General features: G+C 38.3%; 1 protein-coding gene across 2 annotated transcripts; it reads left to right on the top strand.

Annotated features, from left to right (window-relative positions):
- Positions 1-190: 190 nt before the first annotated feature.
- Positions 191-14,245, top strand: C7H6orf62 (chromosome 7 C6orf62 homolog). Of its 2 annotated transcripts, none has more exons than XM_047558256.1 (5): positions 191-1,028; positions 3,923-4,099; positions 5,243-5,365; positions 9,738-9,872; positions 12,843-14,245. In XM_047558256.1, the coding sequence occupies exons 1-5, from the start codon at positions 987-989 to the stop codon at positions 12,966-12,968; spliced, it is 603 nt and encodes a 200-aa protein (XP_047414212.1). In that variant the 5' UTR covers positions 191-986; the 3' UTR covers positions 12,969-14,245. The 2 variants fall into 2 exon arrangements, with proteins under 2 accessions (XP_047414212.1, XP_047414211.1); XM_047558255.1 differs by having other exon boundaries at positions 195-2,315.
- Positions 14,246-14,960: the final 715 nt, after the last annotated feature.

Genomic DNA, 14,960 nt, shown 5'->3' with positions numbered 1-14,960 from the left:
CAGTCTCTCCAGTTTACACCGTGACTATTTCTTTGCTCCTGTCTTCCCTTCGCCGACCCTTGAGAGCCCTGCGCGCCGCCTCGCTTCCTGTCGTACCCCCCTGTTCTCGCGCAGGTGGTGCAGCCCACCGGCGCGCAGCCGCAGAGGGCGCGGGGCGGTGCCGGTGCGGGCGGGTGACGCAGCGGCCGTCGCTGCCATTTTAAGTTGTTTGTTCTTGCTGCTCTCCTCAAACGCGACTCTGCGCCGGACCGGGAGGCGCTCGACGCTGCCGCCGCTTCCGCAGCCACCGGTGGGGACGAGGCTCTGCCGCGGCGGACGCGCGCCCGCCTTCCGGCATCCGCGCTCGGTCCGCTCGGCCTCTCCGGAGCCGCCGCGCCTGTGGGGGACGGACTTGCGATCAGATGCTCGAACTGAAATAACTTTGCGGGGCTCGCTTCGCGGACAGACTTAGCGCAGGGCTCCCTCCTCTCTTCCGCCGCCCTCCCTTCGCCGCCGGCGCGCCGAGCAGACTATGGGTCCCAGGCGGGGGCCGAGCGGCGGCAGCAGCGCGGGCGGCCGGGCCTCCGAGCGCTGCGCAGCGGGCCTGGAGGGGCGCAGCTGGCTGGTGGTGTTCTCTTGACATGGCTCCCGCCCGCGCCGCGAGCAGCGCCCCCGCCGCCGCCGCCGCCTCCGCCGCCGCCGCCGCTCCGCCCGCAGGCTGCGGCTAGAGGCCGCGCCCGCCGAGCCGGCCAGCCCCCGCCGCGGGCAGGTCGCCCGCCGCGCCCTCGAGACAGCCGCGACCCCGCCCTGCACACGCACACTGCCACCATGGTCTGCTGAGCGCCGGGCAGCCCGGGCCGGGAGCGCGACCTTCGTGGGGGGTGGGGGGCGGGCTGCCCCAGGAAGCCATTGGTATTAACTCGAGTATCTTCTTTTCTTCCCACTGACCCTCCCCACTTCCCCTCTCCCGCCTACTCTACCCGGGCGGGGAGTGTTTCCGCGATGAAATGAGTGCGAGCCCGAGCCATCCCGAGTCTCCCGTGGTGCGAGTGAGTCGCCGCCGCTGAAGGCAAGGGTGGGGGCGGGCCCGGGGTGGACGGCAGGTGGTCCCCGGCGCCGCCGGGATTCGGGAGAGCGCGCCCTCGGCCCCCGCCATGCGCTCGAGAAGATAAGCCGCACGCCCACCATCCCGCACGGGGCAGCGTCACGGGGCAGGCTCTCTCGGGGATGTGGGGCTCCTCGCAGGGCTGAGCGCGTCGGGTCTAGCCGCAGAGCCGGGGCAGTTAATATCCTGTGACACCCCCTTTTCCCTCTGCCATCATGATTCTCCTTGGCAGCAGCATTAGCAGCCGCCTGAGGGTGAAAACGTGGGTGATGGGGAAGTTGGTAATGACTCCGCTGTTTTTTCTCATGGCTCCTTTGGGCAACAGCTGTCCGCCCCCGGTATACACTGTAGTTGATTGCAGGGAAATTCTGTACCTCTCCCCTTCTTTCTCGACTGATTTTGCACTTTTCTCTTTGCTCACCACCAAGTGTAATCAATAACAAGCACTGACAATACATAGCAATAGTGAAATCTGAAATAACTAAGAACTAATTAGGTACTACAGCCATGGATCTGGCTGGGTAAAATCCAATTGGATATTTCAGTTTCATTCACCTACCCTGTTTTGGTGTTTGGTTTTTTTGGTTTTTGTTTTTTTGTATTTGAAAAACAAGGATCACACTTTCCCCTCCCCATTCCTTTTCTTAATCCCTTTTCTAAAAAGGGGGAAAAATTCGAATGGGTTTCAAGGATTGGACTGGTGTCAGTTGTGTTTTATTGCACACCTAAATCCTGATAATAGGCTTTTCATTTCCCCTCAAAGCCTTTATTTTAGCAGTTAAGCCAAATGTGTTTTCCAGAAAGTTAGTTCAAGTACTTTCTCCTCTTTCTTTTCCTTCCTCCCCTTCCTTTTTCCCACCAATCCCCAAACATTATTGTCCAGACATGACTGGACAGCAGCTTTTGTTTCTTGACCCTGTAATATGACAGTCTGCTAATATTGCCAGAGGGTGCAGTTTTGGGGTTACAGTCGTGATTTTAGCTATTCAATCATATTAGCAGGAAAAAAAATGACTTGTTTCTGTTGTACTTGAGTCTTAAGAAAAAGTGCCCATAGTTTAGTGACAATTTCCAAAGGCTTTAGTACCACCTGTATTTCAAAATGGGGGACCCAAACTCCCGGAAGAAACAAGCGCTGAACAGACTTCGTGCTCAGCTTAGAAAGAAAAAAGAATCTCTAGCTGACCAGTTTGACTTCAAGATGTATATTGCCTTTGTGTTCAAGGAGAAGGTAATTTAAAGTTCTTAATGTGAATTAGCACAAGTGACTTTTGTAAGTGTATATTAGTTTGTTACTATTAAGTAATTTATGAATTAGTGGTTGGAGAAAATTATTTCGTGTGCTTTGTTTTTCACCCTATGGCTTGGAGCAGTTGCAGTAAAATTATGAATGGAAGGCCCTGAAGTATTAATTGGTTTGGAAATACTTAATTCTAAAACTTAGTAGTATCCACTTAGTTGACATGGACTGGGTAACATTGTAAAACCTTCTGTGGAGTAACACAGGGAACTTCATAACTAAATATATCTAATGTAAAATAGGATGTTTGAAAGTGTTATTGGAATGGATCTTCATGTTCTAAAGTTAGCCTGTTTCTCATGGTTCATTTAATGAAATAGAATACACTTTAATATTAGGATCAGCTAAATATTGAAGATGGTTAATTTTTAAAGTGTTAATTTTTTAAATTCAAAATGATCTGAAGAAGTTTGATTTGTTTTAATCAATTTGTTTCACAGCTAAATAGCAAATAATGAGATGTAGATAGTGGAGGAGAAAGTGATGAAAGTACCATGGGGGGGCAACTTAAAAGGACAGTTTCTTAAATTATCAACAAGATATTAGGTTATGAATATAAAGTTCTTTGCTTTTTTTTTCCCACTGTAAATGATGAACTAATTTTAAATCAGAAATATATTTGTGTGATATTTATTTAGTATTTGTAAGTTTTCTGAATCGTCACCATACTCTTAACTCTTAAAAGTTATTGGTATTTAAGAATACAGTTACTGAAGTAATAAATAGCACTGCAAAGTGGTTTCAAAGTAATTTGCTTTGAAGTACTAAGAACTTATTGCCTCTTGTACTTTTTTTTAACAAGTTGCAGAATTCAAAAGATCAGATTTTAATCGAAGATACTATAATGTAGCTTCTCTAAATCCAAGATATAAGTGGTAAAACTAGATCTTTGTATAAGATGCCCCATTTGTATCATCTGTTTTAACATTTGTGAAAATTTGCTTTTATTCTATGAATAGATGTCTGTACAGTTACTTGCCTTGATTAGTTCATGATCTGTACTCCAAAGTGAAGAACTTTATAAACTAGTTGGTGATGAGCACTTGATCTTAACTTACATTGAAACATAATTTGGTGTACATTTTTTTTCTTCCTCAAATATTGACACTTGAGATTCTATAATATCCAGGAAGAATAATGGAAATTGACCGATTAAAAAATAATGTGTCTGAATGACTGTTTTTAAATTTAGCTGCATATAGAACCTTAAGTGAAATTATACCAAGACAAAGTAACTGAATTTTTTAAATTTTAGACTTGTCTAGTGTTTGTTCCTCATAGTATTTAAGAAATATTGTATAAAATAAGTACTTGCTACAAATACCATGATACTATAAAAATGAGAAGTTAAGCATTTCGATAATAGGTTACTTGTTTGTGGGTGGTGACGGTGAGGGAAGAACAGAAAGATCCAACTATTTGAAAACAGTTAAGATTTTTACTAAGCTGAAATAAAGATACTTGACGTAATATGAGCAGGGCATTGAAAGACTACTCCCCATGGGTAATACCTTTTTTTTTTTTTTTTTTCCTTTTAGAAGAAAAAATCAGCACTTTTTGAAGTGTCTGAGGTTATACCAGTCATGACAAATAATTATGAAGAAAATATCCTGAAAGGTGTGCGAGATTCCAGCTATTCCTTGGAAAGTTCCATAGAGCTTTTACAAAAGGATGTGGTACAGCTCCATGCTCCTCGATACCAGTCTATGAGAAGGGTGAGTTCTGTTTTTCAAGTTGTGACCTGGTGGGTAAGTTTTTGTGAGTTAAACTTGCATTTTTTTTCTCCCCTGAAGATGGGTAGTGACTGTGGTGATGGATCTCTAGGTAAATTTGTATTTGTACCAAGTTAAGAACTGGGATCATATCCTAAAGACTTTAAACACGTACCCTGTATACAGTTGGAAAAATGCAATTTTTGTCCCAGGCCATTCTTACATGAATGAAGTATGCAGGAGAATTTCTTTGATCATTTTAGGTGCTTTTGAACAACTTAAAATGTTATACATGACATTGTTTTAAAATTCCCAAGTATTTTTGACTTCAAATAAAAGATGGGTAACTGCTTATATATTATGCTGTTAAGGGTGTACATGGTTATTGAGAAGAATATTGTTTTGGGGTTTCCCTTTTTCAGGAGAGAGTGAAAATCTTGTTCCTTTAGAAATAAGAAATTTAGAAGGTCTTCTGCCAATATTCTAAACTTCTGTAACAGTGAAAGTTAATCTGGGCAAACTTGAACAAGTGATCCCCACAATTAGTTGGGGTGAGGGAATGTAGAGATTACTCCTCTGGAAGAGGTTCTTTGGCTTTTGAAAATGCATACACTGGCTATGATAATGAAGAGTAGGCACAGGAATGGAAACACTGGCTTTGGCAGTGAAGAGTAGGAGCAAGAATGAAGAAAAGTAGTTTGCTCTCAAAAGGATAGTTTTGCTATCTGACAAAAATAGCATTTTATCTATGATTCATATTAGGAGTTTGAAGATACCTTTGTTAAATAGGTTCTGATTTTGAAGGGTAGAAATAAAGGTGTAGGGACCAGACAGAAAAATTAGATCTTCAGTTGAAGTTTATGCCATGCACTACTGAATCTAGGACCTCATATGAGGATCATTGGACTGAATGATGGTGGACTCCACAAATTTTAAAATTAAAATTGGGTCATGAGCTAGCTATTCAGATTGTAAAGTCCTATTACTGTTATTCCTTAAGATATAAAATATTGAGATATAAATGATATATGGTAGACTTTTTGTACAGTATTTTTATAGTCAAACCCTATGATTTTTGTTTTTGCTTGTTACAATTTTGTTTCTTTAAAAAAATATATACTTTTTTTTTTTTTTTTTTTTTAATAGGATGTAATTGGCTGTACTCAGGAGATGGATTTCATTCTTTGGCCTCGGAATGATATTGAGAAAATTGTCTGTCTCCTGTTTTCCAGGTGGAAGGAATCTGATGAGCCTTTTAGGCCTGTTCAGGTATTTTATTCTAAAGTTAATGTTTGTAAATTAGAACTGTTGAAGTAAGGTCTGACTTGTGAAATTCTTGGGGTATATACCTCCTCATAGTTTTATTTCATGAGTCCTTCATGTCCTTTTGACCATTATGATGTAAGAGAAGGAAAGCACCTGAGGTTTTGGACTCTGAGATTGAGGCTATTCTGTATAATATGTTTTTGAAATTGTGGCCAGAGAAAGTCTTTCCCTTTTTTTCTATGGTACTGGGGTTTGAACCCAGGCATACTTTGCCACTGAGCTACACCCCCTTCTTATTTTTTTTAATTTTATTTATTTATTTATTTTTGAGATAAGGTCTCACTTAGTGACCAAGGCTGATCTCAAACTTTCTTCTCCTGCCTCAGCCCCCTGAATTTCAGGAATTATTGGCATTTGCCACTATGTCTGACCAGAGAAAATCTTTTTAAGGTAAACATTTGATTTGTAGAGGGAGTCTATGGATGAACTTCAGAATATCTGTAACCCTCATCGTGCATACCCCTAAAATGGGTTGAAAAAAAAAAAAAAAACATTTTTTCAGAAGTTGATGTGCATATAAAACTATGCAGGAGAAAAATAAATTTAGGAGTTTTTTTTGGTGCTAGGAATTAAACCAGGACTCCATGCGTGGTGTTCATGTGTTCTACCACAAGTTATACCCCTTGCCCCAATAGCAGGTTTTAATTGGCCTTAATGTTGTGCTGACTTCTGTCATTTGTTGTATTAGATAATTTCTAATGTTAATTCAAGGGCACTTATGTGTTGGTCCTAATTATGTTTTTAATAATGAATTTGTAAACATAAAGCAGAAAATCTGCAAATATGTTATGATTTCTTATAATCCAGGTGGGTAGATGTAATGTATATCTCCCTAATTTTCTACAGCAAGCATACTTTTATAGTTAAAGAAATGACATTTCAGGAACCATTTTAAGTATATTAATCTTAATATTGAAAAGGCTTATTTTAAAAGCTGATTACTTAGGTATATGAACATTATTTTGTCACTTTAAAATATTTGTAACTTTTGTGGTGCTTTTGTGTGTGATAGACTGTATAAGTTGTTACACTTTTCTGCTTCCATGGTAGTATAACTACACTGCTCAAATGAGTTACTCCTTTTTCTAAAATTCATTTTTATAATAAGTTCTATAGATAGCCCATAGGTTAATATGGATACAGGTATCACATTTAAAGCCCATCGTTTAAATATGAATAAAAGTATCACATTTAGTTGTGTTTTTAATGCATAGTATCTGAGTGACATGAATGTGCTAGAGAATGTAAGTTAAGTATAAAAAGAGTGAGAATCAGAATAGGAAAGGCATGTGTATAGTTGCCAGAGCAGTGTGCCTCAGTTTAACTGCTTGCCAGAGGTGTTATTAGGGTTTTTGTTTTTCCCCAAGATGCGGATGATTGAACCCACGACCTTCCTCACACGTGGTAGGCAAGCATGCTACCACTGAGCCATATTCCCAGCCCAGTTTTTGTTGTTTAATTTGTGGTTTCCCATTGGAAAAAAGGAAGATCTGCTTATCGTGCACAGTGTTTTTGATTTTTGTGATGCTGGCAATCCAACCCAGGGCTTTGCACATGCAGGGCAAGTGCTGTATCTCTGAGCTACACCCTCAGCCCTTCACTGTATGTTTTTCAAATATCCTTTTGGTGGTGGAGTGGGGGTGGTAACAGGGATTGAACCCAGGAGTGCTTAACCACTGAACCACATCCCCAGCCCTTTTTACTTTTTATTTTTTGGGACAAGGGCTCTATGAGTTTTGCTCAGGGCCTCCATAAGTTGCTGAGGCTGGCTTTGAACTTGGCACTCCTCCTTCCTAAGCCTCCTGAGTCACTTAGAGGCATGTGCACTGCACCTGGCTCTCCCTGAAGTAATATCAAGTATAGTCATCTCTAGGTATCCTATGGGTATTAGTTCCAGGACCCCTGTTGATATCCAATTTGTTACATGGGATGTATTATTTGCACATAACCTCCTGTATATTTTAAATCATCTTTTGATTGTGTACAGTACCTAACAGTGGAAATACTATATAAATAGTGGTTATATTTTATTGTTTAAGGAATAACGATCAAGGAAAAACTGTACACAAAGTTCAGTACAGGTAGAATTTTTCCTCAAATGTTTTCTCTTTGGAATTGATTGGTTTTGCAGACATGGAAACCCATGAATACAGAGGGCGGGCTGTCTGTGAATATGGTAAGGGAGGCCTTAATATAAATAACTTAGTTTTTCAGTAAATGAGAAAAGAAAGGTAAATTTTAACTTGTAGATTCCTTTTAGACTTCTTGAAACACTTCAAAATCCACATACAGCTGCAGTGAGATTTAACAAGAACCAGAGTGAACATTGTAAATAAACGCTGAGTACTTTTCATACTCAAGTACTGTGAAATTCTGGGAGGTGCTATTTATTAATTTAGATCTCAATCACTAAAGCCTCTTTTCATTGTTTTGGGCCCCTTTATTCACTTGGTACTTGCCTTATTGGAATACTTGTAACATTCTTATTTAATGATATTTCAATTTTTAGTGTGTTAGGGTTTGTGTTGGTATTGTTTCCTAGAATGGCATTTTCCTACTTACTTCCCTGGGAAAATTATCTTCATCTTCCAGTTACAATCCAAAATCATCTTCTAAATTGCCTAATATTCATTTTTCTTATCATACTTGATTTGAGATTTAAAAATAACCACATCTTATTCTAGGTAAAGAATTTGAAGCAGATATCTATTTGTATGTACTTGGTCTCTTTACCCATGTATGACAAACCCCTTGTTTAAAGTAACCTTATTCAGGTTTTTCAGTAGCTAACAGCATGCTTTATATACATATTTGAAAGAACTCAGAATTCAGTAAGCATTTGAATTATACAGAAATAGAATTCAGTGTCATTTTGTTATGGTTTATAAGAAAAGCTTCTGGGTAATAAAATCCTAGTTGCAGGAACTGATATCCCCATCTTAGTTTTTCTACTGTTTTTGGCATACTGGAATAAAAATGTTTAAACCAAATGACCTCACATTTTCACAGTTCAGTATTCTTTAAAAAGTTCTTTAAAGATTTCTTAGTTTCTTGAATTCTCCAGTTGGTCTTTTTCACTCGGCATTTGACTTTTCCTTTTACCCAGATATATTTTGTGGAGGGATGAAGTTTATCTTCCTCACATTAAGATTGAAGGAAAACTGAATTTAGTCTTTCAGAACTTAAAAAAACAAAACAAACAAACAAAAAACTGAGGCTAGATATGGACAAAAAGTACATAATTTTTTTAGTATCAAAGGGATATAGCTCTTTGGTAGAGTCCTTGTCTAGCATGTATGAAGCCCTGGGTTCCATCCATAGTACCAAGGGAAAAAATAGTGAAGAGGTTTAGACATCCTCAGAAGTCCATGTGTGAGAGTTGGAACTGTATTTCACACCTGGGTATCAGATTTCATTTAATATTCTCTTTGTCCTACAAAATGGGTTAGAACCCTAGATGAGAAAGCTGAAGTTTAGAACACTTACAAGCAGTTACATAACTGCTGGGATGGAAAAAAACTGCCACTGAGCCACATCTCCCAGACCTTATATATTTATTTATTTATTTATTGTTTTGGGGTATGGGATTGAACTCAAGGGCACTCAACCACTGAGACACATCCGCAACCCTATTTTGTATTTTATTTAGAGGCAGGGTCTCACAGATTTACTTAGCACCTTGCTTTTGCTAAGACTGGCTTTGAACTCTGAATCCTGTCTTAGCCTCCCAGACTACAGGCATTATAGGCATGTGGCACTGTCCCCAGCCCCTTTTTTAATTTTTTGAGATAGTGTCTAAGTTACTTAGGGCCTTGCTTCTTTGCTGAGTGTGGCCTCAAACTTGTGATCCTAAGAGCCATTACAGCTTGTCTTCCAATTGAAAAGAGGAAAAGGTCATTGGGGTTTAAAGTACTATGGTGTGAGTCTTGTGCTAAGTAGGTTTGCAAATAAGCTTTTACGAAAGTTGGCTTAAGATCATTATTAGGATTTAGTCATGTTGAGGTAGAGCATCTTTGAAGATCAAGTTAATAATGGAGTACTGTCCAGTAGAACTTCCTGCAGTGAAGGAAATGTCTTTTTTATGTCTTGAGATTATTCAAATTGGTGGCCAGTAGCCAGATGGAACTATTGAACTTTAAATGGGACTAATCTTAGTGAAGAAGTGATTTTTAAATTGAATTTAATTTTAGTTTAAGTAGGCACGTGTGACTGTGGGTACATATTGGACAGCACAGTGAGTTGGAATGTGGGAATGAGTTGGTCAGAATGATAGTCATAACATTGGTGGTTACGTAAATGTTTGTGTCTTAACTAGGCCAAATTTGAGTTTCATCACGGTGACTATGAGAAACAGTTTCTGCATGTACTGAGCCGCAAGGACAAGACTGGAATTGTTGTCAACAATCCCAACCAGTCAATGTTTCTCTTCATTGACAGACAGCACTTGCAGGTAAGGTATTTTGAGAATGACTTCAGGGCTTTGAAAGGCTTTGTTGGTTAAACTGTTTTCTGAATAAGATGCTTAATTGTTTTGTCACCTCAGCACTGCCTTCTTTTTGAAGTTATTTTAAAAATAAGAAATAAATACCATACTTCTTACTCTAGAAGTTCCCAAATTTTGCTGCATATTAGAACTAACTGGTGAGCTAGTTTTGAAAGTCCTTATTCAATAGCCAAACACAGGATATATGATCAACAGATGAACATCATCTAGGAACTTACTAAAAATAGACTCTCAGGCCCTACTCTACTCCTGCTTAATCAGAATCTGCTTTTTCAGGTGATTCTTAACATTAGTTTGAGAAGTACTGGTGTAGACCTTTTAAATAAAGACCTAAAGGGATGGGGAAGGTACGTTCTATATTTTAAAAATTAGTAGTTCCCACTTAAGAAACATTCTAAGAATTTTAATTTAGTTTTTATTCTATAAAACATAGTTAAGATTCTCTCAATCTGGACCTGAATGTTATTACTTAGAATTTATAGTAGTTTCTTTTTTATAAGTTATTTACCTCTAAAAAAAATAGCATCGTGCTTGTTGAGTACAGTGGGTGCACTCCAGTAATCCTAGCTGCTCGGGAGGCTGAGGTAGGAGGAATGCAAGTTTGAATTCATCCTAGGCACCAACAAGACCCCATCTCTTAAAGAAAAAAAAAAAATCCCAATTTATTTACCATTCATTCAACAAATGAGTGCCACACAGTGCTACACAGCAGTGGACAAGATATACAAAATTGCTGCTTTCCTGGATTCTTATAAAATCCAGTAGTGAAGAAGTAAAATGCAGTGCTAAGAGAAAAAGAAAAGGCAGATAAACCATAGTTCAAAATTTTGAGAGTGCACTAGAAAAGACCTTATGAGAAGGTGATAAATAATGCGTATGGTACTCATTACATTGCAGACCGTATGTTTATGTAAGAGAATGTGTGCAAACTGAAAAATACAATGTCAGATCACAGCTTGTCTCTGAGGAGCTGACAGGATGCTTGGCAAAATTGCGTATTTATTTTTTAGCTTACAGAACATCAAGTAAGTATGATGTAGGAGCAAATGAAAGAACTGGCAATTAAAAGTTAATTTTGGTGGAGGCTTTTGAGAAAGTCATACAGAAAAACATGTAACTTGAGTTTCTTCCCCTCTACTTTCCTTTTAACATTCTCTCTCTTCTGGTAGGTATTTGGACATTGACTCTTATAGTTTTTCTTTTTTATTGCTTTGAATTATTTGTTGAGGAAGTATTCTGTATAGCAGGCATTTTTGCTGGTTGGATAAAGTTCTAAAGGTCACTGTGTTACATAGGACTCTAAAGCACAGATTTTGTCATACAAGTTGTAATGGTGATGAATATGCTAGTGTGGAGAAACTGAACTTCATTTTCATGTGAAAGTACTAAGAAAGATTACTACTATCTAGACATGACTTTGGCATGCTACTTACTATGATAAATTATTTCGTGTTAGGTATTAAGGACAGATCTTTACTATGGGTTAAGTAAGCAGCTTGAATCCTGATGAAAAATTTAAGTTTATAAGCCAAATTTGGGTTGTAGGTAGGTGACTGTCTTACATTGCATAGAATATCTCAGTACAGTACTGAAAGTCCCAAGTTTTGGAAACCCTTCAGTCCCAGGAAATGGGAATGGTTGTCAACAAACTGGGTCTTTGAAGCTCTTCCATTCATTCCCCCATTCCGGTTCTTTTTTTTTGATCTTCATAAGCTGAACATGTATGGCCACATTTGCCTGTTAGAAGAATTTAACTTCCATAGTTTGTAGGGGAAATTGATAATGATAGTGGCCAAAAACACTTAGTGCTCATTTCTAAAATAAGAGCTGTACATGGATGAACTCATTTAATAATCCTCTGAGGGTGTAGGTATTACTCCCATAATTATAGCTAAGGAAATGAATCAAGTAACTTGGTCAAAATCATCTAGCTAATCTTCTGCGTTATTTTCATAAGTGACAAGGGTTAAACCAGAGGATAATCTTGGCACGTGGTATATGGGCGTAGGCCTGGGGTTGGTGAATTCTGATATAGTAGCCACTTGCTGGCTATGTGATCTTGGATAGATAAACTTCTGTCCTGTGTTCTTTCTGTTAAGCAAATGATATTCATAAGCTTATCATGAGCTTTAAAATTAACTGAAGGACCAGAGTGTAGCTCTGCAGTGCTGTTTAGTATATACAAGGCCCTGTGTTCAATCTCCAGCACCTCAAAAACTTTACAAAATGAAGTAGTCTGTATTCATATCATACATTCATTGACATAAATGGACTACCTCATTAGCAAAGTCAGTTGTTTTCTTAGACGTTTCATTAAAAAGATGAACTTTGCAGCTGGTTTTATTTAGACTGTCTCCCATTTTACTGGCAGTAGTTAGAGAAAGCATGTAGTACATGTTATAAGTTAGATGATTAAGTGGTAAATGCTTTTTAAAAAATAGTAGAGTTTGATTTAGTTGGTCACACTTTGGCATACTGGTCCTAACCCCAGGACATGCTTAGATCTTAACCCATTTCTAATTATCTCCCTGGTTTCTACTTCTGCCATATCTGCTGACTCCCTATATGCAAATGTGACTAGGAATCTATTCAGATCTGTTTCCATGAAATGCCTTTAACCTTTAATTTCTTTTAGCAAGCAGTCTTTGGTTGACTTCATAACTTTTTATAATTTAATTCTAAATAAATTCTCTTGTGCATTTAGTTTATAATCATCTTTACTGTATTTTTCTGTTTCTTGTGTGGCAAGATTATCTCCCTTACTAGATTGGTAGAGTATGAATAGAAATGTAATTTATCCCTCATTCTAAAGGCTTTTACTGTGCTGTAGGTTCTCCATAAACTGTGGGAGATTGCCTTCAAGTAATAACTATATTCAAGTCTTACTAAAAATATCAAAATTTTTTCCCTTCCCAGACTCCAAAAAACAAAGCTACAATCTTCAAGTTATGCAGCATCTGCCTCTACCTGCCACAGGAACAGCTCACTCATTGGGCAGTTGGCACCATAGAGGATCACCTCCGTCCTTACATGCCAGAATAGAGGGCTGACCAGCAAAATGGAGAAGATCAGAGAATGCAGCAGCAATTGTTTTTCTTGTTTTCTTACCACTTTATTCTTTCAGAGTTTGAAGAAAATGGACTCATGCACAGAACACTATGCATTTTGAAACTCATTCATCCTGGATTTTTTTTTTTTTTTTTTTTTTTTTTTTTTTTTAATCATTTGTATCTCAGAACTTAAAAAAAAATTAGATGTCTTCTGCACGGACTGTGTGAAAGAAGATGCTTTGCATACTTGCTGCACTGCATCAGCATCTTACTAAAAATGTGAAGTGAAGGACTGTTGTACACTGAAATGCTTATATGTATCTGAAAGCACAAGGTGATACTCATTTTTTATGGTCTTCCCATTTGTGCTGGTTTTGCCTCTTTAACATCTGTCATCAGTATTGAGAGGGTGAGAAGTGAATGTAACAGGTATAAGTAACATTTGAAAAAACTTAATAGCTTTGCTATGATCACCATTGTTCCACAGCACTGTCAGATTCATTCTAATGACCAGAGGTGGTGGTTTAAAAAAAATACAACCGTGGGAAAGAAATCTTAAATGAAAAAAGCATCTCATTATAGGCATTCTTGCCTCATTTTACTGGGCCATGTTTATGTTTCTTGGTACTCATAAATATATGTATTTTTTCCCAGATCTCTTTCCCCAAGTTGCTGTTAAAAAGTATTCTGCTGAGTGTGGATGCATTTATACTCACTAAAGCAGATCTGGAGTCTGAAGTTGCTAAAAGCAGCTATAAAACTGAGAAATACATTCATAGCTGCAGAAACCGTGATAGGTAGAGGACTTTACTTTTGGTTTTTGTTTTGTTTTTTGGTGTTAAAGAGAAAGAGATTTTAATTACAAAGAAAATTCCAATTGCGCAGAAATACTGGTTTCTACACCATCCTAAAGAAAAAGTTATGAGGGATTTTGGAATAAGAAAATATTTTTAAAGTTGGGATTTTAAATTGTAAAAATGACCAGAGTGTCAAAGTTCTAAAAGTAGAACTCATTTTGTGCAATGAACATGAGGAAAGACTACTGTATAGTTTTGTTTTTTGTTTTTTTTTTTTCTTTTAAATGAAGAAAATCTTTGCTTAAGGGTTGCATACTTTTATTGGAGTAAATCTGAATGATCCTACTCCTTTGGAGTAAAACTAGTGCTTACCAGTTTCCAATTGTATTTAGCTTCTGGTTGGAATTTGAAAAAAATGAAAACCTAAATAAAATAGGTGAAAGTTCCCTGACTATTCAGGTGAATACACAAAGCTTGAAGTGGTAACTTTATTATCCCAAGTCAAAGTGCTTTCACGTGTTCTCCGATCAGTTAAAAGTTAGAATCCATTTGAAATAACACTTGGAACATTGTCTGGCCAGATGAAACATTCAGAGTCCTCATCTTAAGCTAATAATCCTGAGTGGAAATAGGTGCAGAGGTTAAATAACTTGCCCAAGCTCACATCCTTAGTAGTAAAGGATTTAAACTGGACTGTGATCTCTAGAGCCCAAGGTCTTAATCATCTTATGTTGAATTACACTTGTTCAACATGGTAGGCAATTCAGCAGTCATTTTTATTTTGGAAAAATTGCAAAAGTTCCTGTGTAACCAGTGTCCACATTTGATCACTTTGCCCTCTTTGTTTTCTCTTTGCATACACATTTGTAATCATTAACATTTTGAGTTATTTTGGTAGCTGGTCAAGGTGTTGTGCACAGTAAAATCACCAAGCTCAGGAAATGAAGCAGTGATAATTAACATCCATATTGTTTTGCTCTCAATATTTTTTGATATTTTTAAAACCCTTTAATGTTACAAGATAATTGCATTTAGTTGTCATAACCCTAGTGTCCTTTGATTTAGAATCAGTTTCTTGGCCTTTGTTTCATGGTCTTGGTGTCTTGGGCTTACAGGTCAACTAGGTAAACTGTACTCCATTTTGCCTTTTAGTTTGTTGCGTCCTCGTCAAGTTAGTTTCTAGGGGC

Source organism: Sciurus carolinensis, chromosome 7, assembly GCF_902686445.1.
Source record: "Sciurus carolinensis chromosome 7, mSciCar1.2, whole genome shotgun sequence".
In the NCBI taxonomy this organism is placed as follows: Eukaryota; Metazoa; Chordata; class Mammalia; order Rodentia; family Sciuridae; genus Sciurus; species Sciurus carolinensis.
Note: the sequence above shows the minus strand (reverse complement) of the source record. Positions and strands in the feature narration are given on the sequence as shown.